The 23554-nt window shown below is 53.6% G+C and overlaps 1 protein-coding gene across 3 annotated transcripts in view; it reads left to right on the top strand.

The window, feature by feature from the left end:
- The window catches only part of Runx3 (runt related transcription factor 3), a 57346-nt gene extending 40739 nt beyond the window's left edge, over positions 1 to 16607 (top strand). Inside the window, exons 4-6 of one of the 3 annotated variants that reach the window (NM_019732.2) lie at positions 1848 to 1952; positions 9726 to 9875; positions 13917 to 16607. In NM_019732.2, coding sequence (NP_062706.2) covers positions 1848 to 1952; positions 9726 to 9875; positions 13917 to 14449 — 788 coding nt within the window. In that variant the 3' untranslated portion in view covers positions 14450 to 16607. The remainder of the gene's footprint in view (positions 1 to 1847; positions 1953 to 9725; positions 9876 to 13916) is intronic. The other 2 variants (NM_001369050.1, XM_006538506.4) reach the window with 2 other exon arrangements.
- Positions 16608 to 23554: the final 6947 nt, after the last annotated feature.

The following is a 23554-nucleotide window of genomic DNA, read 5'->3' on the forward strand; positions in this document are numbered from 1 at the left end:
TAGAAATCAGACTATGGTGGCCACATAGCCTATGGGCCACAACCCATAGCTGCGAACAAGCTTCAGATGCAACAGTTGTCAAAAGTCCTAAAGCCCCAACGGGAAAGCCTCAAGAAGAGGAGATAGCGATGTGTGTTGGATTCTGGCGATGGATAGTGGCCAGAGACAGTTTCAGTCTCACTAGTACAAGAAAGGCAAACAAAACCAAGAGGAATTGAAGATCTTCCGTTGTGATAGACAGAAGCCGGGGCATTTGGGTGACGTGTGACCTCACGTCACTCCTGATGAGGTACGTGTCCCAAGAGAGTCAAGATCGGCCACCACAAACTCATCCCGGGCCTCTGAGGTGACACCCTCGCTCAATACCCCTTGTAACTCTCTGGGAGGAAGTTTACAGAGAAGAGATGTAGAAAGAGATTTTGACACATGGAAGGCCATATTTTAAATGGTAAAGAGAAAAAAAACACAACCAAAACCATATTATTTTAAAAGATTTTCCCCTCTGAGGAATTTTGAATGGAGACATTGAAGCCAAACATCTATCTAAAAATAGAACAGGGTTCTGGAAATAACAGTTGTGTCTACAGCTCCCAGATCGGCCCTCTACAGTGAGGGCTGCACACAACAGCAAGAACTTAACGGTGACATAAGGGGGTGGACCAATCAAAGCTGAGACTTCTGCCAAGGGAATACTTAGTAGCCATTAAAAATTGAAGATTATGGAGAGCTTGTAATGGCATGAGGAAAGAAAACAAGACGGGGGCCTCAGTGGTTAGAGTGCTGGCTCCTCTTGCAGGGGAGCTGGGTTTGAGTCCCAGCACACACACATGGTGGCTCACAACAATCACTAAGTACAGTTCCAGGGAATCTGATGTCCTGTTCTGGTCTTTGAGGGTGCCAGATCACATGCATGGTGCACATACATACATACATACATGCAGGCAGGCAAAGTAAATAAATAAATAAAATATAAATAAAAATAAATAAATAAACAAACAAGACAGGTGCTAGAATTGGGGAGGCAGAGACAGGTGGATCTCAGCAAGTTCAAGGCCAGCCTGGTTTTTACATTGAGTTCCAAGACAGCCAGGGCTACATTGAGAGATCCTGTCTCAAAACCCAACAAATTAAAAAATGAAAAGCTATGGATGTTATCACCATAACAACTGTGTAAAAACTGTTCCATCCGGAGGAGTGAAAGAGAAACTCCAAATGATGGTGGCCGTCTCAGTCAGTGGAACTGTGGGTGGGATTTCTTCTTCTTCTTCTTCTTCTTCTTCTTCTTCTTCTTCTTCTTCTTCTTCTTCTTCTTCTTCTTCTTCTTCTTCTTCTTCTTTTTGGGGGTGGGGTTCGAGACAGGGTTTCTCTGTGTAGTCCTGGCTATCCTGAACTCACTTTGTAGACCAGGCTGGCCTCGAACTCAGAAATCTGCCTGTCTCTGCCTCCCAAGTGCTGGGATTAAAGGCATGCACCACCAAGCCCGGCACTTCTTCTTTTTAAATAATGTTTTGTGTTCTCAATTTTTTTCCCTGTAAAGATCACTAATTGCTCTCAGGAAAAAGCACACACCCATCTTTACCTCAAAATCATATGAGTCCCTAAGTAGATGATCACAAAAATATAGTCTCATAGAATGAAGGAAGAAAGCCAAAAGGGCCCTGTGTAGTCGGAGGACAGCTAAGGCCACACCTCCTGTGGCCTTGAATGACAAGCCCAACAGCTTGAACTACACTCTCCCTGCCTTCTCTCTGTGATCACACGTGTTGGACTACTGGCGGCTGGGCCCAGGAGGGAGGCTGGGGGACTGTGCATGCACCTTTCACCAATTCCTGCCTTGATTTCCCCAGGGAAGAGTTTCACGCTCACAATCACCGTGTTCACCAACCCTACCCAAGTGGCTACCTACCACCGAGCCATCAAGGTCACTGTGGATGGACCCCGGGAACCCCGACGTAAGTGCTACTGAGCCCTAGTCAGGGCAAAGGGTCCAGGGGAGAAGGGCACCGGGGGCTGTACCTGTAGCTCTGTGTCTCCTTCCAAGCACTCAAAGGGTCTCAGTGCTAAACTTCAGCCGTCTGGGCTCAGCCTCAGGCTCTGAAGGGTCAGCAAGGAGACCAAGATGGCCCAGACTCTCTAGGGACAGCAGGAAAGAGGAAGGGCACCATGGCGGGCAGCATTTGGGATGAGGCTTAGGCCAGTCTGCTCTGCACCCCAGCTGCCTCTGCAGTGATGAAGGATGTAAGGGAACAGCTACCGAGGGTGCCATGAAACCACATCCCCTTCTGAAAGCCCTGCATCTTCGGAGCCCAGGCACACTGGCTACGGGATCCCTGGGCATCCCTGAGAATAGGGATGCAGTGAGTGTACACTGAGCATCACCTGCATTTGGCAATTCCCTGTCCCTCAGAGTCCGTCCCTCAGTGTCTGCAGCAGAGGGTGGAATTTGCACATGTACTAAAGAAGCTTTTCATGATGGCTGAGTCAAAAGGTTTCCCTGTTCTAGGAGGTGATGGCCCAGTGTTTGTGGGGACCAGTATTTGTGGGGGATATGCTCCTGCCTCAGGCTGCCAGGGCTTGGGACAGGAGGGCAGGGCCTGAGACCTCTTTCTGGTACCCAGGAAACTCAAAGGAGCGTGGCTCGCCAGGTCCACATTAGTGAGAGCCATTCCAGCCAAGAGTCAGGCTTCGCCCCTCACTTAGTGCTCCAGCAAGTAGTTCTTTGAAGGGGGGGTGGTGGGAGGCAGAGATGGACAATGGACTTGGGGAAGTCACGTTACCTCAGGGTCACCTTCTCCCATGCTCTGAACTGCAGGTCTTGGGCTGATCACTTTCAGCCTCATATTTCTTGTCTGAAAAATGGGTTTGCACAAGCAATTGCCTAGGATACTGATGCCTAGGCTACTGCTGTGCACAGGCAACAGATGCATCTGTACATGGCAACTTACAGAGGTGACTGATGTGCAGTCGCCTCAGCCAGGGCCTCAGCGACCGACCGTGTATGGCCAGGAGACAGGCACTGAGTGCCTTCTCTGTGAAGGGGCCTGATCTGATCTGATCCTGGCCCACAGTGGGTCTGGGAGTTGGAGGGCAGCATAGAGAGGTTCTAAGTGGCCAGGCAATGCCTGCAGGTCCCAAGAATATCCTGTGTACATCTGTTAGCCCTGTGCTTCTTGAGGCCTGTGGGTGAGGATGTGGGTCAACCTGCTCAGGGAGTCCTCTGCACACCTTGTCTTGGTTCCCCAACCCACCATAGCTCAGCTGGCCCTTTAAGGAATAAGCCAGCTGGGAGGGAGACAGAACAGAAAGAGATAGATGGGGTCAGAGGCTGGGATTGCTGTGTGGCCTAAGACACTTCGTATCCCTCTCTGGGCCTTCTTACTAGCTCATTTTTGGAACAGAGCAGAAGAGAAGGGCTATTTTCCATGTTACTCCAGGTTATCCCATCCTTGGGCTGTGCTAACTTCTGCCTATGGCCTAACTGACCCAGAAATCAGGTCTCGAGTTCCTATTCTCTAGACCCGACCTGCTTAGTATTCTTGGCTGGACTCAGTTTCCCTATATACAGGTGGGGACCCCCACAGGCAGCGGCAGCACTGAGAAACCCGGTATGCATAGCCTCATGCAGTGTTTCCATGAACTGACTCTAGGAGCATCCTGCACCTTGGAGAGGTAGAGCCACTCCTAAGATTGCCTTAGCATCTCCAGGCATCAGTGCATCTCCCAGAGGTACAAGCTGAGGGTGTGGGTCTGGGACTTAGGGGGATCATAAGAGTCCTGACTTATCACTATCATACAGGAAGTGTCACACACACACACACACACACACACACACACACACACACACACGGCTCTCGGGTTTCTGCAGTTTCCCCTTCCTCCACTTGCCAACCCCTGTGAGGTCAGAGCCTCTGTGGGTGGCTAGGGCTGGTCCAGAGTCTGGGAGTATCAGTCCTGCATCCCTGAGACCCAGCTGTGGCTTCTGTGGCCAGGTCGGTCCCCTCTAGTGCCCTGCAGAGTGTGCCCAGTATGCAGCCGGGTGGCCAGCTCAGGCTGAGGCTGATATAGTGGCTTCCTCCCTGTGTGGCCTCGGTCTCTGATGGATCCCTTTCAGTTAATGGGGACTGGTTCAAACGCAGGTTGCTGAGCTGAATCCAGCTCTGGGATGGGAGGTGGTTCAGGAGCTGGGCACAGCAGCAGTGGCCACAGCTGGGGGCAGCTAACTCTCCAGGCACAGCAGGTGCTGCTACCAAAAGTGTGGGACCCAGCTTCCATGCCCTTCGGGAGGCTGAAGGGATGGCCTGAAGCTTCTCTTCCTCTAAATGCCCACAAAGCAATTTCCACAAATATTTTCCCAGGCACGGGCTGCCATACCTCCAGCACTACCCGCCACCTGCTGGTCCCACTCTCCTGGGTCTCACATTCCACAGGAGAAAGGAGGAGACAGGTTTTACAGTGTCCACGGCCCTGCCAAATCTGGTGGTGGCCTCTTCCTCTCTTGTACCCTCTTCCTCCCTCCAGCTGCTGGCTTCTGCCAGGAACATTCCTGCCTCAGGGCCTTTGCACAGCTGCCACAGCATGCCAGAGTTATGCCTCTGTGCTGGTCTGCATGCTCCACCACACCAGCGTTCTCTTTTGCCTGTCTGCTACTTGCACCTGGCCCCGAGGATGCCCACAGGAGCGTTTAGCTGATATTCCTTAAGTAGGTCAGGACTGAGCTGAGTAAATCATTTGTTCGCTTCAACAAAGCTAAAAGGAAGCCATAGTAGGCAAAGGGTGGGCAGGGTGGGAGGGCTTCCTGGTTGAGGTTCAGTCCTGAAAGGGCGGAGGGGGCATAGCAGTGTGACCTCTCAGGACCTGGTATGGGCAGAGAAAATGGCCCAGTGCTATACCTGGGCCTTGGAGACAAGTGAAGGGCGGTGCCATCCTGGCCTCCAGGTGTGGGGAAGCTGAGAACAGGATGCTTGGGTCCAGAGAGACAGCCACTCCTGGTCATCAGTGCCCCCAGAGCCTGGGAGCACCCAAGGAAAGCCTGGCAGATCTGAGAGAGCCCGCCCAAGAGAAGGGAAAGGGTTAACCTCAGACCTCCCAACTCCCCTAATCAGGCCCAGGCCTGGAAGCCCCAGTTGCAGCCCTGGGCGGGAGCCTGCTACCTCCCTGCCACTGGCCCTCTGCCAGCCAGCTTCCCTGCCCAGCCACCACTGGTTTTCATCTGCTCACAGGGGGCCAATTCACAGCAGACCACCCCAGGCCCGGCACCCGCCTGCCATCCGAGCGGCTGATCCGAGTCCGGTGTAAATCTCCCCACAGGCCGCAGAGCAAGCCGCGGCAGCAAGCGCACAGTGGCTGCTGTGTGTGTGGGTTGCAGGCTACAGGGAGGCTGCTGGGAAACTCTGGACCAGCCCAGGGTCTGATGGCTGGGGACTCACCTTGTTCTCAGGGCCCTACCCGACTGTGCCTCTCTCTTTCTCTCTCTCTCTCTCTCTCTCTCTCTCTCTCTCTCTCTCTCTCTCTCTCGCTTTCTCCCTCTTTCTCTCTCTGCAATCTACCTCCTGCCTCTTTGAGGCTAGACATGGAGCTGGCCTCTTGCCAGCCAGAGCCCAGCTCTCCTCTGTCTGAGTCGGAGGCGCTCTGTAGGCTAGGCGGCTCACTCCAGGTTTTAGGATCACCTTGTGACCTCCGCCTTGCGCCTTCTCTTTCCCGCTGTGAGACTTGCAGGGGGCAGGGCGGCTGAGAGGGGAAAGGGAGCTTTTCGGAGGGTTGTGGCCTTAAGGTTATATGTGTGGTCCACCCGGCACAGGGATCCCAGCCTCCTCCTGCCCCACCTGCCACAGACAGGAACTAATCCTGGCAGAGGCTCGCTTGGCTCACGAGACACCAGGAAGTCTGGCAGGTGGAGGGACCCATGTTAGCTTGGTTGGGAGCAGTAATGAAGTCCCAACTGGATTATTTATGTATCTTTAGGAAATCTCCCAGTCTAAAGCCTTGGACCCGTGTCACCTGCCTGTGGGGTTCACTAATGGCTTAGCTCTGCTCAATGGGAGCTGTTGACCCAGGAGTGGGAATCAGGTCAAAGCAGGGTTGTCACCTCCTGTGAAGTTCAGAGCCTGCGGGGCTGTGTACTGCTTAGGTCTGACTCCACCCTTAGGGAGAAGGGAGGCAGCGTTAAGCTTTTTAATCCCCATTTTATAAAAGGAACAGCGGAAACCTAGTGGGAATCCGAAACATTGGCAAGGCTACCACTGCATGATGGCTGTCTTCAATGGGTCCGGGGCCACTGGAGTGTGCTGGCTGAGGTCTGCCTCCCACGGGCAGGGTCCCAGGCACTCGCTGTGATCAGACTCCCTGCTTGAAGCCCTTCTCCAGGCATCCTTCTCCCCAGGAGGACTCTATTTTGACCAGATCATCTAGCCCTGGGGCCAGGGGAGGGATTACAATAACAACCACTTGACAGACAGGGAAACTGAGGCCCAGAGGAAAGCCAGTTAGTCTGCAGTGGTTGTGTGCTTGGGACTCAGCCCTGAGTTTCAAAGCAAGGCAGAACCCTTCTGGGGTCTGCTGAGACCCTGTGTCCTAGTTAGGGTTTCTGTTGCTTTGATAAAACACCATGACCACAAGCAACTTGGGGGAGGGGGCGGACTTATCTTACAGCTCTTGGGCCACACCCATCACTGAGGGAAGTCAGGGCAGGAGCTGAAGGCTGGAGCCTGCAGGCAGGAGCTGAAGCAGAGGCCATGGAGAAACTGCTGCTGACAGGCTTGCTCCTCCTCAAGCCAGTCAGGTGGAGTGTGTGTGACCTGGGAGTTACAACTCTTTCCTTCCCTTTACTTTTTGGTCCCAGTGCTTGATCTCAGCAATAGAAAGTAACTAAGACACCCAGTCCTGTTCCTCTGCTCATGCCCCTCCCACTGCGTGCAGAGAGCACTCTGGGCTGGGCCCCAACGCCATAAAGAGTCTCGCAACCAGGCCCCTTCCTGAGATGGGCTTCTGGGAGAGCAGCGACCAGTTGTCTTATATCAACTGTCAGTCCAGCAGTGGCTCTTCCCAGCCTCAGTGTTTCCACCTGTACAATGGGGGCGTGTTGGTTCTTGTCAGGCTGGGTGCAGCAGGAGGCCGAAGCTGCCTCCTCTCTTTCCACTGGGGGCTGGAAGCCAGTTGGACCAATGCAAACTTCTTGTGATTTTTTTAAATCAGTGACTCTCCAAGGGAGGGGACATAGGTGAGCAGGTTGTGGAGGCTGGGGGGAGGACTACCACTGAGGCAGGAAGCACAGAGGGGCAAGACACGTGTGGGTGAGGGAGCCAGGCAGCTCCATGCTCTCGCTGTGGGAAAAAGAATGAAAGGCTTTTTCTGCGGCCACCGCCTCCCCGGGGCACCGGCCAGGCATCCTTGCTTCCGTTCAGTTCTGCTCCCAGCATGAGAGCCTCAGCCTCGTGGCTCTGAGACTCTCTGGCGCCCTGGCCATGTGGGGTCAGCAGACTCCCCTCTGCCCCTCCCTGGCAATGGCTTCGGGACTGCACAGGCACAGGAAGCATTCCTGGCGGTGTCCTCTCTTCCAGGGAGCCTGCCCTTTACCACAGGAGAGTAATGGGCAAGACACTGGGTCCCTGGAGTTAGGGATCTGGGCCGGCTTCCTAGTCGCCACCCTGGTCTCAGTGTCCTGGTGTGTCCTCTGCCTCCCCTGTGGTCAGTGTGTTAGGGGTGGTGCTTGTAGCTCAGGGTAGATGTGTGATGCGTGAGCTCCAGGTTATACCTGTTGGGGCCCACCCTTGAGCCCACAGTTACCCCGCGCCTACCTTCCTGCTGGCCATAGGAACTGCTGCAAACACAGTATACTGTGACTCAGAGTTCAGCGGGCGAGGACAATGACAACAGGCCTGAGGTTTTGCACCAGCATCCGCGTGGCCCCATTGGCTGCCTTAGAGCTGTGGTTGACTGAGACACCCAGTTCCTTGCACCCAAGCTGACTGCTCAGCCCTCAGCCTCCGTCCATCCGGTAGGCTTCCTGCCTGTTGAGATGCCTTGGACTTCATGGTCCCTGGCATCTCCAGTAGCCTCAGAGCTGCCCTTTGGCATTTCCACTGAGCCAGAAACAACATGAGAGCATCGTGACCCTAGCCAGGCATCCTCAGTGAGCCACAAGCCCCTCCTTCTGCCCAGTCCCTAGCCATCTTGCCTGTCTTATTGCAGACTTTCAGGGGTTGGGTAGTTGTGGGGAGGTTGGAGGAGGCAGGCCTTAGAGTCTGCAGCCAGCGACAGGTGCCCCCAGGCCACACCTTCCCCTTCACTTTCTAGAGCCTTGGAGTGGTGACAGCTGCTGCCAAGCAAACCACTGGACTTGGCTGGTGCCTCGTGAGAGGACAGCAGGGTTCCCTAGCTGTTGGCCACCTGCTGAACTGTGCCTTCCGGGACCTCCCGCTCAGTTTCTGAGGCAGTCCTGAGCTAGGGTCTGGGCATTGGGCAGAGATGCCAGACAGGAGGTGTGAGCTCATATGGACCCAGAAGGAGGCACTCAGATGGCTGTATATTGAGGAGAGGATCGAGAGGCAGCTACACCCCTAGGAAATGTGACAGGCAGGCTCAAGGGACATCCAATAATGTTGCTCTCTGTGTCATACTAGGGTAGCTAGGTTGGTCAGGGCCAGGTGACCAGAGCTCCCTCCCACAGCCTCACGTCCTCACAGGAGTGCATGAACTGTGGGATCCATGGAGTGTGGAGATCTGCATGCCACCCCTGGGGGCTTCTCCCGACTCCTTGGCAACCTGACTGCCTGAGACATTCTTCCAGGGAGCCAGGGTGGCAGTGAGGGCATTTCTGAGAGGCTAGTCGTTGTCCCCACCTCATAGGTGAGGACACTGAGCTTCCGGGATTGTCACTCCAGGAGAAAGTGGCACAGTCATACACACCCTCTCTAGAAAGTTCCATCAATGTCGTCTCCCTCTGTGGTTTCCATTCACATGAACCCAAAGAGCGGCTGAGAGGAGAAACTTGAAAGCCGATGGGCACAGGCCCTCACTGACAAGGGGTCTCTGCAGCCAGGGCTCAGTTCTGTTTTAGAAACTCGGTGTGTTGTTTGAGAAGTGAAAGATGGGTGACTGGGAGTGCTCGTGGCACTTAGTGACACTCCAGGTGTCCTCGTCCAGGTGTCTTCGGCCCTCAGCAGGTGCACAGCCAGCCTGGGACTCCTGTGTGCACTGTGTCTGGGCAGGGACCAGAAGCCTGTATACCCCCTAATACCACACCTCTACCCTCCTTCCTAAGGCCTCAAGGGGAGACAAGCTTGAGGGTAGCTAGGTTGGTCAGGGCCAGGTGACCAGAGCTCCCTCCCACAGCCTCACGTCCTCACAGGAGTGCATGAACTGTGGGATCCATGGAGTGTGGAGATCTGCATGCCACCCCTGGGGGCTTCTCCCGACTCCTTGGCAACCTGACTGCCTGAGACATTCTTCCAGGCCTGTTGCCTCAGTATTCTCACCTGTCAGACCACGTTGGGGAGGTAGTTCAGAGGTTAACATCACAACTTGCCGGTCCAATCAGAGCTCTGAGTGTGATGTTAAGAATGACCATTCTTCTGAGGAGAGATCAGGCAGTCTGAAGTGGCACATAGCTATGATCCCTGTTCTGTACAGAAAATCAGAGTTCCACAGAGACCTAAGCTAGACTCCAGGAAGAACTTCCTAGCAGGACAAGGCATTATAGTGGCTGATGGACTCCCCATGCTCCACAGGGCACCGGCAGAAGATAGAAGACCAGACCAAGGCCTTCCCCGACCGCTTTGGAGACCTGCGCATGCGTGTAACACCAAGCACACCCAGCCCCCGTGGCTCTCTCAGCACCACGAGCCACTTCAGCAGCCAGGCCCAGACCCCAATCCAAGGTACGGAGGAGCAGAGACCCTTGGGGAGCGGGCAGGGCGGTGGATAAGGATCCAGGATGCAGTCCATCTATCCCAGGCCAAGTCCCTGGGGAAGATGGATCCCCCACTGTTTATCGGTGGACAGCTGGGGCAGTCTGCAGTCTACACTCGCAGGTCTCCCGAGGGCTTCTCTGTACCAGGCCTTTGCCCACTCCCTCATCAAATGTTCACTGACTCATGCACAGTGCCTGACCCCGGGATGAGTGGGAACAGATGTGGCCATCCCTCCCTCTGAAGTTTATTAGTCCACGGGGACGCGAGGGCAATCCTGCGGTGTCCATAGAGCCATGGCAACTGTGTCCCCACTGTACACACAGCCCTACTACCTCAGCTCTCTCACAGTGAGGAGAGATAGGGTGAGGCTATCTCTTCCCACTGCTGGGTGTTAGTCACACCAGTAGCTTTGATAAAGGATGGCAGTGCTGCTTAGCTCAGTCTCCCCATCTAGAGTGACACAAACAGAGAGCCCTGGGGTCAGCGGCTGCCCCAGTCGCACAGATGAGGAAGCTGGGCTGCAAGCAAATCTCCCATTGGCCCCGCATGGGGCAGGTGCCTGGCCAGCCCTATGGCCGGCCTCATACTTCTGTTAGGAGCCAGAGACAGGAGGCTAAATGTAGCTGGCTCAGGTCAGTCAGGGGCAGATGCCAAACCACAGAGGCCTGAGGGCTAGCTGCTGCCCGGTGTGGTACCTGTCCCTTCTGATCACCAGTGCTGGCTCAGGGCCACTGTGGCACATGATTCAGTAGAGGCTGAAGCAGGTCGGGGCCTTCTGGTGGCTGAGTCTAATGTCTCCCTGGCTTGTCCTTAGGTGGGCCTGAGAGTGACCTGAACATTAGGATCAGAGTGGGCTATATGCTGGTACCTCTGTCACCTACCATCTGCCCTTCTCCACACTGGTCATTCCATGGGGGTCAGGCACTGCTGGGAAAATTATTATCCATGTGTTCTGTGCATGACACAGTGTCAGAGGCATAGTGCCACCATCTCTCCATGTGCCAGGAAGCTAGCCCAAGGTAAGGCTAGGCCCTGACCCCAGCATGCCTGAACCCATGGGCTTGTGAGTTGGAGATTTGGCATTTGAGCCCCAGGCCCTTTAGATAAGTGTTCAGCATCTCCCTCATGCTCAGCTCCAACCAGGAGTTTGTCCTTATGTCACCCCCTCAGGCCAGCACCTACAGAGCCTGGCTTAGAAGGGATGGGGTCTAAGCCAGGGACACCCCAGAGGCCAGCAGGTTCCTGTCCATTGGTTCTCATGAGAGAAGAATGCATGTTTGCTCTGTCACAGTGAGAGTGTGGTATTTGGACTGTGTGCTCCCAGGAGCCGGAATGAGCTTCCACACAGCCCTGGTCCTCACCTAGCTAGTATGGCATGGATGGCCAGTCCTTCTCTTACTGAACCCTGACATGGGATTCTTCAGCCAATGATAGCTCCAACCGGCGCTTTGGTGTTTAGGAGAGGGTCCTGGATGCCCTGGGGAAGAAGCAAACTCTCGGCCATCTTGTCAACCTGACCGGTTCTAGCCCTGCCTCGCACTGGCTGTGTGATCTTAGGCAGGTCGCCTAACTTCTCTGAGCCTGTGTTTTCTCATCCACAAAGTGAAGAGGCTCCTGTCACAGAGTGGCTTTGGCAGACTCACGCATGAAGAGTCACACTCCCTGGCCCTCCCTCCTGGTGGGACTCCCCTCAGGATGCCCCACCACTTCCCTCGGAGCCTGTTAACAGCCTTGACCCCTAGCTTTGGACACTGCAGGCAATGCCAAGACCCAGGGTCCCCCACCCCACCCTGCTGCAGACACCCACAATGGGGGCTTCTCACAGCTCAAAGGGCTCATTCAGCTGTATGCAGCAGTCGGGGCAATTTGGAGAAAATAAACATTTCCTTGAGCTGCTAGCTTGGCTTCCTGACAGTGGCCCCGACAGCTCAGATTTCCTGGGGCTGTGAAGCTGAGCATGGGCACAGGAGTCTGAGGAAGCTGCTGAGGGTCCGAGGGGGCACCTGGGGCATGTATGGCCCCACCACTCTGGAGGGGAAGCTGGGACAATGAGGACAGAGTCAGGAGGGAATACTGGCAGCTCCACATGGCCCAGGCTCTCAGCTGCAGGACCAGAGTCCCACTGTCCCCTCCCAAGTCTTGTTTGGTCTGCTTGGAGAGCAGGGTCCCCTGCCAGCAGGCATCTATATCCAGCATCCTCTCATCTTGCAGCATCCTCTCATCTTGCAGCATCCTCTCATCTTGCAGCATCCTCTCTGCAGGAGATGGGCATCAGCCATCTCCCCCTCCCAGGCCTCAAGACACACTCACCAGCCAAGGAGTCCCCAGTTTTTATTTCAGAACGCTCCAGTGGCCTGCCCCTTTGTCTGTTCTCCTCACCTGGCACCAAGGGCAACCCTTCATAGTGACCCACAGCCAGGCCCAGAGGCACTGATGCCCAGAGACCCAAGGAGTGCCAGTTACCTGAGGGTACCCGACACCCTGGGCAGAACCCAGGAAGTAGGAGGCCTGAGCTCTGATTCCTCAGGCACAACTTGATCATGGCCAGAGGGCCCACCCAGAGTAGTACCAACCCTGCTAGCCCAGGACTAGGGCCTCCCCTGGCCTTCCATGCATGAAGGAGCTGAGGCTGACAGGCCAAGGCTCTGGGCCACACTCGGGACTATGCCCTGACATTGCTGCCAGGGTACCAGGAGGGCCCTAGGTCGGGGTTTCATGTTATGACACCTTCATTTGCCTCTGTTGCAAAACTAAACACTAGCTGGAGGCACTTGGGGGTCCTGACCATCAGGGGTCTGGAATTCTCAAGGGGGCTCCAAGATAGGGGGTGCCAATCAGCACACCTGCTTTTGTGATCAGGGGTCCCCAATCCCAGCATTCACATGGGCAGCCACTTCTGGGGACCCAGAGCAAGGGATGTGACAGCAAAAGATGAGGCAGCAAGACAAATGGAACACCGCAGACGCTGGGCCTGGCTCTGTCATCTGTGTTTTGAGTTTACTCAATTTGATCTAGGTCCTTGGGAAATTGGTGCGGAGAGGTTAAGTGACTTGACAAGGGACACATGGGAGTGAGAGTCAAAGCCATGGCTCCAGAAGCCACCGGGAGAGTCCAGCTGCCTCCCCAAAGAGGCAGTAGCTATGGGGCCAGTGTTGGGACCCAGGACAGGGTGTTCTGTGACCTTCATGCCGCTCCCTTGCTTGGGTCACTGTTTTCCCACCAATGGGATTAGCTTTGCCCATGATTACAAAAGTAGGTATACAGATTGGCACTCTCTATCTTGGAGTCCACTGAGAATTCCAGACCCCTGGTGTTGCTGTGTGGTCCGGACCCCAAGTGCCTCCAACTAGGTGTTTAATTTTGCAACGGAGGTAGATGAAGGTGTCATGAGTGTAGTTGTGTGACCAACATGCAGGGCAGCCTTGAGGGACATAGGCTCAGGAAGTGGGGGTGTGGACCAGCAGATTCCCCCACAGCTAAGACACCAACCTACCACCAACCTATCTACACACACACACACACACACACACACACACACACACACGCACACGCGCACGCGCACGCGCACTGGCCTCAGCAGTAAACAGAGAGGCCTTCGGAAGCACTCTGGAACTTTCTCTGCCTGAGTGGGGAATCAGCCTTTCTGTTTCTCTGCCTCTGGTTTTTCCTCTTCCGAGGCCAGGACTCCCAGTCTCACAGGGTCCCTGGGGACTCTATTCACACCCTTGATCTTGTCAGCTCTTCAAAATGAGGTGGGAGCCCTGTCTGGTGTCTGTCCTAGCAGGCTGGGAAAGACACACAGGAGGAGGGAGGGCTGTCCCCTCTGTTTTGACCCAGAGTTCCGCTCACTCCAGATCTGCAGCAAAAGCCCTCTGCACAGGGCACAGCCCTGCACAGCACAGCCTGAGGAAGAGATCCCCAGGAAAGTCACCGCACAGTACGAGAAAACCCACAGTGGTCTTGGTCTGTGCACCTGATTGACACCCCCCTTTTGCTGTGTGTCCCTAGGCTCCTCAGACCTGAACCCCTTCTCCGACCCCCGCCAGTTTGACCGCTCCTTCCCTACGCTGCAGAGCCTCACAGAGAGCCGCTTCCCGGACCCCAGGATGCACTACCCGGGAGCCATGTCTGCCGCCTTCCCCTACAGCGCCACACCATCGGGCACCAGCCTGGGCAGCCTGAGCGTGGCGGGCATGCCGGCCAGCAGCCGCTTCCACCACACCTACCTCCCTCCGCCCTACCCCGGGGCCCCACAGAGCCAGAGCGGGCCCTTTCAGGCCAACCCCGCGCCCTACCACCTCTTTTACGGCGCCTCCTCCGGCTCCTACCAGTTCTCCATGGCAGCCGCGGGAGGTGGTGAGCGCTCGCCCACCCGCATGCTGACCTCCTGCCCCAGCGGCGCTTCGGTGTCAGCAGGCAACCTCATGAACCCCAGCCTGGGCCAGGCTGATGGCGTGGAAGCCGACGGCAGCCACAGCAACTCGCCCACGGCCCTGAGCACGCCGGGCCGCATGGACGAGGCCGTGTGGCGGCCCTACTAAGCACCCTGGAGACTCTCGGGCCAGCCGAATCCTTCCCTCCAGCCCGAGACTACAAGAAGAAACAGACTTTGGCCTGGTCCCAGGGGCCAGAGCTGGCAGTGGCTCCCAGAGCTCTGTCCAGCCACAAGTTTGAGCAGAGGATGTGGGGACCTCCCACAGGACACTGCTCCAACCCAAATCAATGTCCTCTCTAGCTGTGCATCCCAAACCCACCTCTTGTCTCCAGCCATGCCCAGGATCAATTCTAGAATCAGAGGCTACCCCTGCCTGTGTGGGGAGGGCCTTTGCTGGCAAGAGAAGCTCAGGCTCAGAGATGTCTGGACTTTCTCTCCCTCCCTCTCTCTCTCTCTCTCTCTCTCTCTCTCTCTCTCTCTCTCTCTCTCTCTCACACACACACACACACACACACACACACACACACACACACACTGCCCTGGGGACCATCCATGCCCATCAAACCAAAGGGAAACTCAAACCCCTGGGAAGGTTTCACTCCCCTGAAGAGAGAGAGGAGCCATATCTCTCTTTCACATACACACACACACACACACACACACACACACACACACACGTCCCCAACTTGACTTCCCCCTGGTCCCAGGCCAGCAGCCCCTGATCAGTCCTAACTTACCTGAAAACACCAGGCCCCAGAGCAGACTCATCCGGGGTGGCAGGTCCCTAAAGCAAGGAAGGCCTCACACTGTCCAGCATACTCCAGCCTGAATTGCCTACTGGGTTCTCAGGGGGCAGACAGGTCCTGGCCGAAAGTCTTACCATGGGGATCGATAGGGTGGTTAGCCCTGCGCACTAGGTCCAGCCAATCTGTGCTCTGGGCCTTGCCTCCCAGGCCACAGTCCTGCTCCCAACTTGTTTGTCCCTAGAAGCAGACAACTTTGAACCAAAAGCATCTCAGTCAAGCATCTAAAACAGGGGGCAGTCTGTGTATACAAGAGCCCACCTCCTGCTGTGTGATGTCATCAGGACACCCCCACCCTCACCCCACCACCAGGGTCCTGACTTCACATTCTTCACAGAAGGGGACAAGACCTCCAGGAGGCCCTGTGGAGTCTCTGGTGAGGTGTGCGATGGCAGAGCAGCATCCAAGCAGAGATCAGATGTCCTCTTCAGTCTGTGGGCGGGCGATTGTCAGTGGGATTGGTTAAAAAGCTCTTACCAGAGCTGGCTGGCCCACGGCTGGTTTTTCAAACTGAGTGAGCCCCGTAGTGATGGCCTCTGCCTTGTGCTTGGCCTTCCCCATTGCCTGCACCTGAAACAGCCACCCACATACACACTCTGGTAGGTCAGGGGGTCCCCGACAATCCTGGACAATCCTGAGCAGAATACCTCCTGTTACAGTGTCTCTTGTCCCACCCTTACTGGAGGAAAAAAAAAAAAAAAACTCTATCTCTTGGAAGTAGCTGAGGTAACCTTCCAGCTCCCTGCACCCAGAGGGGGCCTTCTCACCTCTTCTCAGGAAGCAGCTACGACCCATTGCCCTCCTACCTGCTTCGCTACTGGTCCATGGTACAGACTGTTCCAGATCACCAAGAAAGGTACTTTCAGGATCCCAGTGCCTAGCACTGGGTAAGCTACCCCAGACAACTAGCCTTCCTTATACCCAAACGCTGGTCGGTGGAAATAGAAAGTCACCCCTCCCCCATCGCCTCTTTCTCATCCCTGATTAACAGTGAAGTTTGAGTCTTGTCGTGAGTCCTACAGTGAGCACAGGCAGCTGGGGCTAATAAAAAAAGAAGAAGAAGAAGAAAAAGGAGAGGAGAGAAAAAAAACAAAAATGAAAGGAAAAGGGTCCTTATTTGCAAGGCTACTTTAAAGTGCTACTTGAAAGCACAGGCTAGACAGAAAGCACAAGGAACCTAGGGGGTTGATACAATGTTACTGTAATTGTGTGGGTGGGTGTCATCCTTTGTGACATTGTTACCCTGAGGTATACTCCCTGCAGTGAGCTGGTCTTCCTGAAGTGGGCCTGCTTTGCACTATAGGCTGCTTGTATGTTTGGTTTGTTGTTTTTGTTTTTTTGTTTTTTTTAATGCACAACTTGCTTGTACAGGTCAACTGTCCATCTTGGGTACTATTTAACTGTCAAACAGAGGAATCTGTGTTTGTTACAATAATATAACAGATGCCTTGAAGGACCCGCGTCAGGCTTCTGGAGTTGTGAAGGAGGGTGGGATCTCCTACTCTTGAGCAGGAGAGAGGACATTGGATGTGGTTGAGCTGGCTGTGTGGGGAGATGCCCCAGTGCTGAGGAGTCTACCACCCAGCTCCTTCAAGGTGGTTACAGAGAACCTGGAAGGCCACCTTCCTGGCTGGGCTAAGGCCCCAGAATATCAGGTGGGCCGTCAAGATTATACTAATCCTCTCTTCCTTGGTTGACTATGTTCATCGTACAGAGGCAGAAGCCACTGCATGGTCCTATCTGTCACCTGGATGCAGATTTGGGGAGGGACAGCCACCACGTTCATCTCAGCGGAGTCCTCCCTGGGGTGGGAACCCCTGTTGAGTGAAGACCTTCCCAGAGTAAGGGGGTTTTGGGGGATAGGGATCCCTCTAGAGAGCCCCTGTGAGGGAGCACCACCTCTCACCCATACTGGGGTCTGCTTGCTGGAACACTTGAAGCAGAGAAGACAGAACTGCAAATCGGTCATTTGGAGATGAGGTCCTTCTGACTAGCAAAGAGAGCTGTCATGCCTTCCATGGCTCCCTGGAGCTGGTGGTTGCCAAGCTGAGACCATAGCCTGAAAATTGGGGCTGTGGATAATGGTGTGGGGACCTAGCTTGATAATCCCCCTCTACTCAGATAATCCCCCCACCCCAAGCCTGTGCCCCTGACCAGATGGGACATACAGATTTTCCTAAGATAGATGTGGTTCTGTGGTACCCATTTCAGAGTTCTAAGATCTTTCCCTTTTGTAGGACCAGCCTAAGATCAACCGCCAACAAGAAGTTCCTGTTTTCCCAGCCTAGACCCTGGACCCTTTCCTACCCAGTAGCGCCACAGGATTCTAACCACAACTAATGCAAGACCTGTCCCCAGGTACACCCAGGGTGGGTCACCCAGCAGGACCCCTCCCTGGGTTGGAACAGGAAACTGTCTTCACAGCCCACATGCTTCTACTTGGTTTATCTGAGGGTGGACCTGTAGGTGGCCGCTACAACTGAAGAGCAAAACCCCTGACTGTATTTAACTCCTGTCACCTGCATCCCACTTGTCAAAAGGATACAGACTAAGAGATGTCCCCCGCTTAGCTGGAGGCAGCTGGAGGAAGCCATGCAGTTACCACTGAGGCCTGTAGGGGACGGAAGCACTGACTTCCAGGCAGCAGAGAGAAAGGAACGGTTGGTCCCCTCACCCCACCAAATCTCCCCCACCTTAAACCCCTTGCTTTGGAGAGGAATGTGGGCTGTTATTAGGAAGAACTCCCCAGCCTCAGGAGAGCCGCCCTTGCCCTGCCTGGAGTTTCCTCACCCAGCAGTGGCGGTGACAGTGACAGTAGCAGCTTCCTGTCTCTGCCCTGCAGAGCCACCCTCCTGGTCACATGTACCAGATGTTAGCACAGTCACACACAGACCTTGAGCTCCCAGGCCCCACCAGAAGACAGGGACCTGGAAAGAAGAGCTGAGTTCTGAGGAGAAAGCTTTGGAAGCCCTCAGGCAGGCTCCCGCACTTCCCACAATCAAAGGGTCCCACACTGCTCGCCCAGGCAGGATGCCAGTCTACTGCCAGCCCGGGAGCCTTGAGGTCTTCAGTGTCTCATTTGAGAGTCAAGGGATCCACTGCCTTGAGGATTTGTGACTGGCATAGTGGCAGATTTGAGGGAGCTCCCAGAAAGGCCCCCACCCTGTGGCAAAGCCTGCGATAGCTTTAACTCTTGTCCTGAGAAGTGCATATCCTTCCGGGCCACCAAGGGAAGAGAAGTCTGGATGGGCCGATGCTGTGGGACACGAGGACAGGGGACATGAGGACACAAGGACAGGACCTGACCCAGACCCAGATCTGCCTCCCTCTTAACCAACACCCCTCCCTGCCCAGACTGCACTCCCACAAACGGCCAGAACCCCAGCATGCCTTGGGAAGAAACAGCTCGCCCCTGCACACCACACCCCAGCCCCGAGCACTTCGGTGGCTCTGTTCAGCTCAGGGTCATAAATGAAATGAGCTGTCAAAGGAGCCGAGTGTAAGAACCCTCACTGGCAGAAACCCAGACCTCCCTCGTCCCCTCCCCATGGGACCCTTGCAGAGAGCGGGGTGAGGGCCCATGTCCCCCCAATATCCGCTTCCACACCTGTGTGGTCCAGGCCAGGGGAGTCTGGGAAGCCGGATTCCAAGCTTCCTATTTTTAGTTTGCAACTAAGAGTGGGCTGTTTGTTTTATATATTTATATCCACCACAGAGTGCCTGGCCGAGCCAGCCAGGTCTATAAAGGGATGGGCAGTCATGATGCTGTGGGTCCCCGTTCCTTGCTGTGCCGGCCTTGCTGGAACCTAAGCCTTCTCGGTGCTCTAATGCCTGCCTGCCATTGGCCACATAACCCTGCTCTGCCTCTGAGGTCAGGGGGACAGTATCTTCAAGGCTTTGGCCTCAACTCATTCCCCAAGTCCCGCCAGCAGATGAGCGAGTCACAGCAAAACATAGTCTCAAGACAGACAGGACAGCACGAGGGTTTGGAGGCGGTGGTGTGTCTTCCCCCTCAGACAAAATGGAGAGATGGGTAGATCATAGGCAGACAGGATGGCCTTCTCCATCGGGGACTCTTGTGGATAAAGGTATTGAGGGTCGGCTTGGGGTTGAGCAGAAGAGGACTGTGGTGAAGGGGAGCTGGCCTTGGTCATGGGGCACTGGGGAGCCAAGATGCGGAGTGTGGGAAAGAGAGTGGGGGGCCGCAGAGAGAAACTTGCTAGCAGGTCTCCCATTGGTCTGAGCACAGGAAGAAGCTGTGATTCAGGAAGAGCTAGATTACGGACGATGACTTCCTAGATGCCTCTAACCCTGATGTCACAGGAAGGACTCCATGCCCTTTGAGTTTGGACAGGCTCCCATTGTGTGGTCCTGGTTGACTTGGAACTTTGCTATGTTGACCAAGCTGGCCTCGAACTCATAGAGATCCACTTGCCTCTGCCTCCAGAGTGCTTGGATCAAAAGCATGTGCCACTGAGCCAGACCAGGGTGGAATGGAGCTTAACGGAGCCGTTGGAACAGTGTTTTAGGAGTAGACACTGTTACTGCTCAGTTAGCCCTTTGGGGATTTCCCTAGCCCCATCTCAGTTTCTTCATGATAAGCCTCTGACCAAAGCCAAGGATTCTGTGTCCCTCAGTCTGATCCAGCCACACCAGATGCTCCCCGCTGCCTGCAGATGCAGATGCAGAGGTTATGAGAGGAAAGGCACAAGTTCCCCGTGTTAACGTATTACATTTGAGAACCCCCCCCCCTTTTTAAGTTAGGAGCTCATGTAGCCCAGGCTAGCACTGAACTTCTGCTCGCCCTGCTCCCGCTCCCAAATTCTGAGATTATGGGTTTGAACCACACCTGCTAAATGGTGCTTTTTAAAGTGACATTATATAACCCTCAATCACGGAAGGAAAACCAAACAAAACAGGGCAATACAGATTCCTAAAAGGAACGTAAGAAAGTCGAACTGGTAATTGCGCCCTCTTTGAAAGTGACCACTGTGAACATTTGGGGGTTTTCCTCACATTTAAACCTTTGTCTTTTATTAAATATTTTAGTACTCTTAGAAACAAACATCTTTCTAGTCATTTACACTGTGCATTGTTTACCAATGTAGTTTTAAAACTAGAGCAAGAGCCGGGCGTGGTGGTGCACGCCTTTAATCCCAGCACTTGGGAAGCAGAGGCAGGAGGATTTCTGAGTTCGAGGCCAGCCTGGTCTACAGAGTGAGTTCCAGGACAGCCAGGGCAACCCTGTCTCAAAAAAACAAAAACAAAAACAAAAACCTAGAGCAAGAGTCGGGTGTAGTGGCTCATCTCACCCGCTCAGCACTCAGGAGGCAGAGACAGGTAGATCGCTGTGGGTCTGTAGCCAGCCTGGCCACAGAGTGAGTTCCTGTTTCCCATAGATCAAGTCTCAAAGTCAAAAGGGAGTCCCTCCAGAGGGTTAATGCCAGCCCCAAGGGGAAACAAGGCCATTTTCATTCTTCTGTGCTGTGCCTTCCATGACATAATTTTACTATAAAAACCATCATCAGAGGAGAAAGGGGAAGTAGAAATGAGAAAAATGTCCTTTCTTAAAAGCAGAAGCGGGAAGAACTCAAGGCTGGGGATGAGGCTGCACAGAGGAGCACTTCTCAGTATGCCCCAGGCCTTGGTTCCCCCCTCCTCCCCAGCCCCTCCCTCTCCCCTCCCCAGTCCCTACCCCCTACCCCCTACCCCCTACTCTACATCCCTACCTGCTACTCCTCCTCACAAACAAGACAGAGGTGCTCAGACCTGTACTTTCAGCACCTGGGAGGCAGAGGCAGGAGGATCAGGAGAACAAGGTCATCTCCAGCACTAGTGAGTTCCAGACCAGCCTGGGCTACACGAAATCCTGTCTCAAAAAAGAAAAGGAGAGAAAAGATAAATAGATAGATAGAGATATATAAATAAATAGATGATAGATAGGTATGTAAGTAGGTAGGTGGGTGGATGGATGGATGGATGGGTAGATAGACAGATAGATATGACAGACAGACAGACAGACAGACAGACAGACAGACAGACAGACAGACAGAGAAGAAAGGCTGTTTATAGCCCTTTCACTTTAGAGAACGGCTTGTTTTCCTGGTTGTATATGTATGTGTGCATATGTGGAGAGGTATGCATGAGTGTGCATGCTTGTGTGTATGCACATATGTATGTGTGCCTGTGTGTGTGGAGGCATATGTGTTTGCCCATTTGTGTGCGTGTGTGCATTTATGTATATGTATGTATACACACATGTGCCTATGTATGTGAGATGCCGGCTGAACCTTCCACCTGGCTGTGTGTACAGTGCTATCTTGTGTACGGCGTGGTGTCTCCCCAGCTTTGTGTCCTGGGAACCTCAGGATGTGTCCTGACTTGGAAACAGGGTCATGGCTGATGCCTTTGGTCAAGGTGAGGCCATGATGAGCTAGAGCAGGCGTTGTCCAAGTGACAGAGTCAGCATCAATGCTGTCATTTGCCGTGCTGGAAAACACGGACATTCATGCACACAAACACACATTAAATTAAAATAGGCAAAATTTTTTAATGATATCAGTTTTTTCTAACTATAGATTCAATGCGATCCCAATCAAGATGCAAGTATATTGTTGGAGATGTTGCAAACTGACTCTAATGTTTATACAGTGTTACAAAAGCAAAAACAAAAAACCCAGGACAGCCAGTGCAGTATTGACAGGAAAGAGCAAAGTTGAAGCATACATACAGATTGCTTAAAGTAATTCTTTTGTTTTGGTTTGGTTTGTTTTGGTTTGTTTCGGTTTGGTTTGGTCTTTTTCAAGATAGGGTTTCTCTGTGTAGCCCTGGCTGTCTTGGAACTCACTTTGTAGATCAGGCTGGCCTCGAACTCAGAAATCCGCTTGCCTCTGCCTCCCGAGTGCTGGGACTAAAGGTGTGTACCACCACGCCCAGTCTGCTTAAAGTAATTCTTAACCACTCTTTTAAAATAAAAATGGGAATTCAACAATTTTTAAAGAGCAGTTTTCGGGTCATAGCAAAACTGAGAGGAGGACTATATAGCAATCACACACACACACACACACACACACACACACACACACACACACACATGAGCTCCTCCTCCAACATCAATACAGCATTATCATTTAGAGGCATGACCACCATAGCCACACAACTGTCCCTGCTGAAGAACCAACAAGGACAGAGCACTTCTGTCCAAAGTCCTTGCCTGTTCCGTGTCTGAGAGTTTGCTCTCGGTTGGCCCTTCTGTGGGTTTGCACAGATGACAAAGATGTGTCAAATCTCTGTGAGCCAGCCACTCCACCCTTCACCACCTTCAGCACTCAGCCCCTGACCCCCTGACCCCTGACCCCACTCAATGCGATGATAGTTTTCGTTTCCTAGAACGTCACATACTTCTGACACCTCACATTATTTAGCCTTTCTAGACTTAGTAATATGGAATTAAGGTGTTCCCATCCTGCAGGAATTGGTTCTCCTGTTCCACTATGCTGGTCCTGGGGACGGAACTCACGTCATCAGGCTTGGCAGAGGTGCCTCTACCTGCTAAGCTACCTTGCTATCCACCCCTGCTGTCTGCTTGTTTATAAGAAAAATTCATTATGCCCACTGCGAGGGAACTATTGGATAGGTGGTTTCTCGTTCTTTTCATGGCTTGATAGTTTGTTTTGTTTTAGTGCTGAAGAGCATTTCACTTTCTGAATACACCAGATTTTCTATGCATTCACCTGCTAAGGAACATTGCAGTTGATTCCTGGACTGTGACAATTGTTATTAAAGCTGCTGTGAACATCCATGGGCCACTTTTATGTATGTATCTAAGTATTTTACTTTTTGGAGTGACTAACAAGGAATGAATGAATGAATGGATGAATGAATGAATGAATGAATGAATGAGACTGTGGCTTGCATATGTCATCAGTCCAACATGTACCAATGCATGTTATAATACAGATGAACTGTTGGGAGCCGCGCCCACATTCGCCGTTACAAGATGGCGCTGACAGCTGTGTTCTAAGTGGTAAACAAATAATCTGCGCATGTGCCGAGGGTGTGCTCTGCCTTCCCCGTGACGTCAACTCGGCCGATGGGCTGCAGCCAATCAGGGAGTGACACGTCCTAGGCGAAGGAGAATTCTCCTTAATAGGGACGGGGTTTCGTTCTCTCTCTCTCTTGCTTCTTACACTCTTGCTCCTGAAGATGTAAGCAATAAAGTTTTGCCGCAGAAGATTCTGGTTTGTTGCGTCTTTCCTGGCCGGTCGTGAGAACGCGTCTAATAACAATTGGTGCCGAATTCCGGGACGAGAAAAAACTCGGGACTGGCGCAAGGAAAATCCCTCATTCCAGAACCAGAACTGCGGGTCGCGGTAATAAAGGTTCCCGTAAAGCAGACTGTTAAGAAG

This window comes from Mus musculus, chromosome 4 (assembly GCF_000001635.26).
Source record: "Mus musculus strain C57BL/6J chromosome 4, GRCm38.p6 C57BL/6J".
In the NCBI taxonomy this organism is placed as follows: domain Eukaryota; kingdom Metazoa; phylum Chordata; class Mammalia; order Rodentia; family Muridae; genus Mus; species Mus musculus.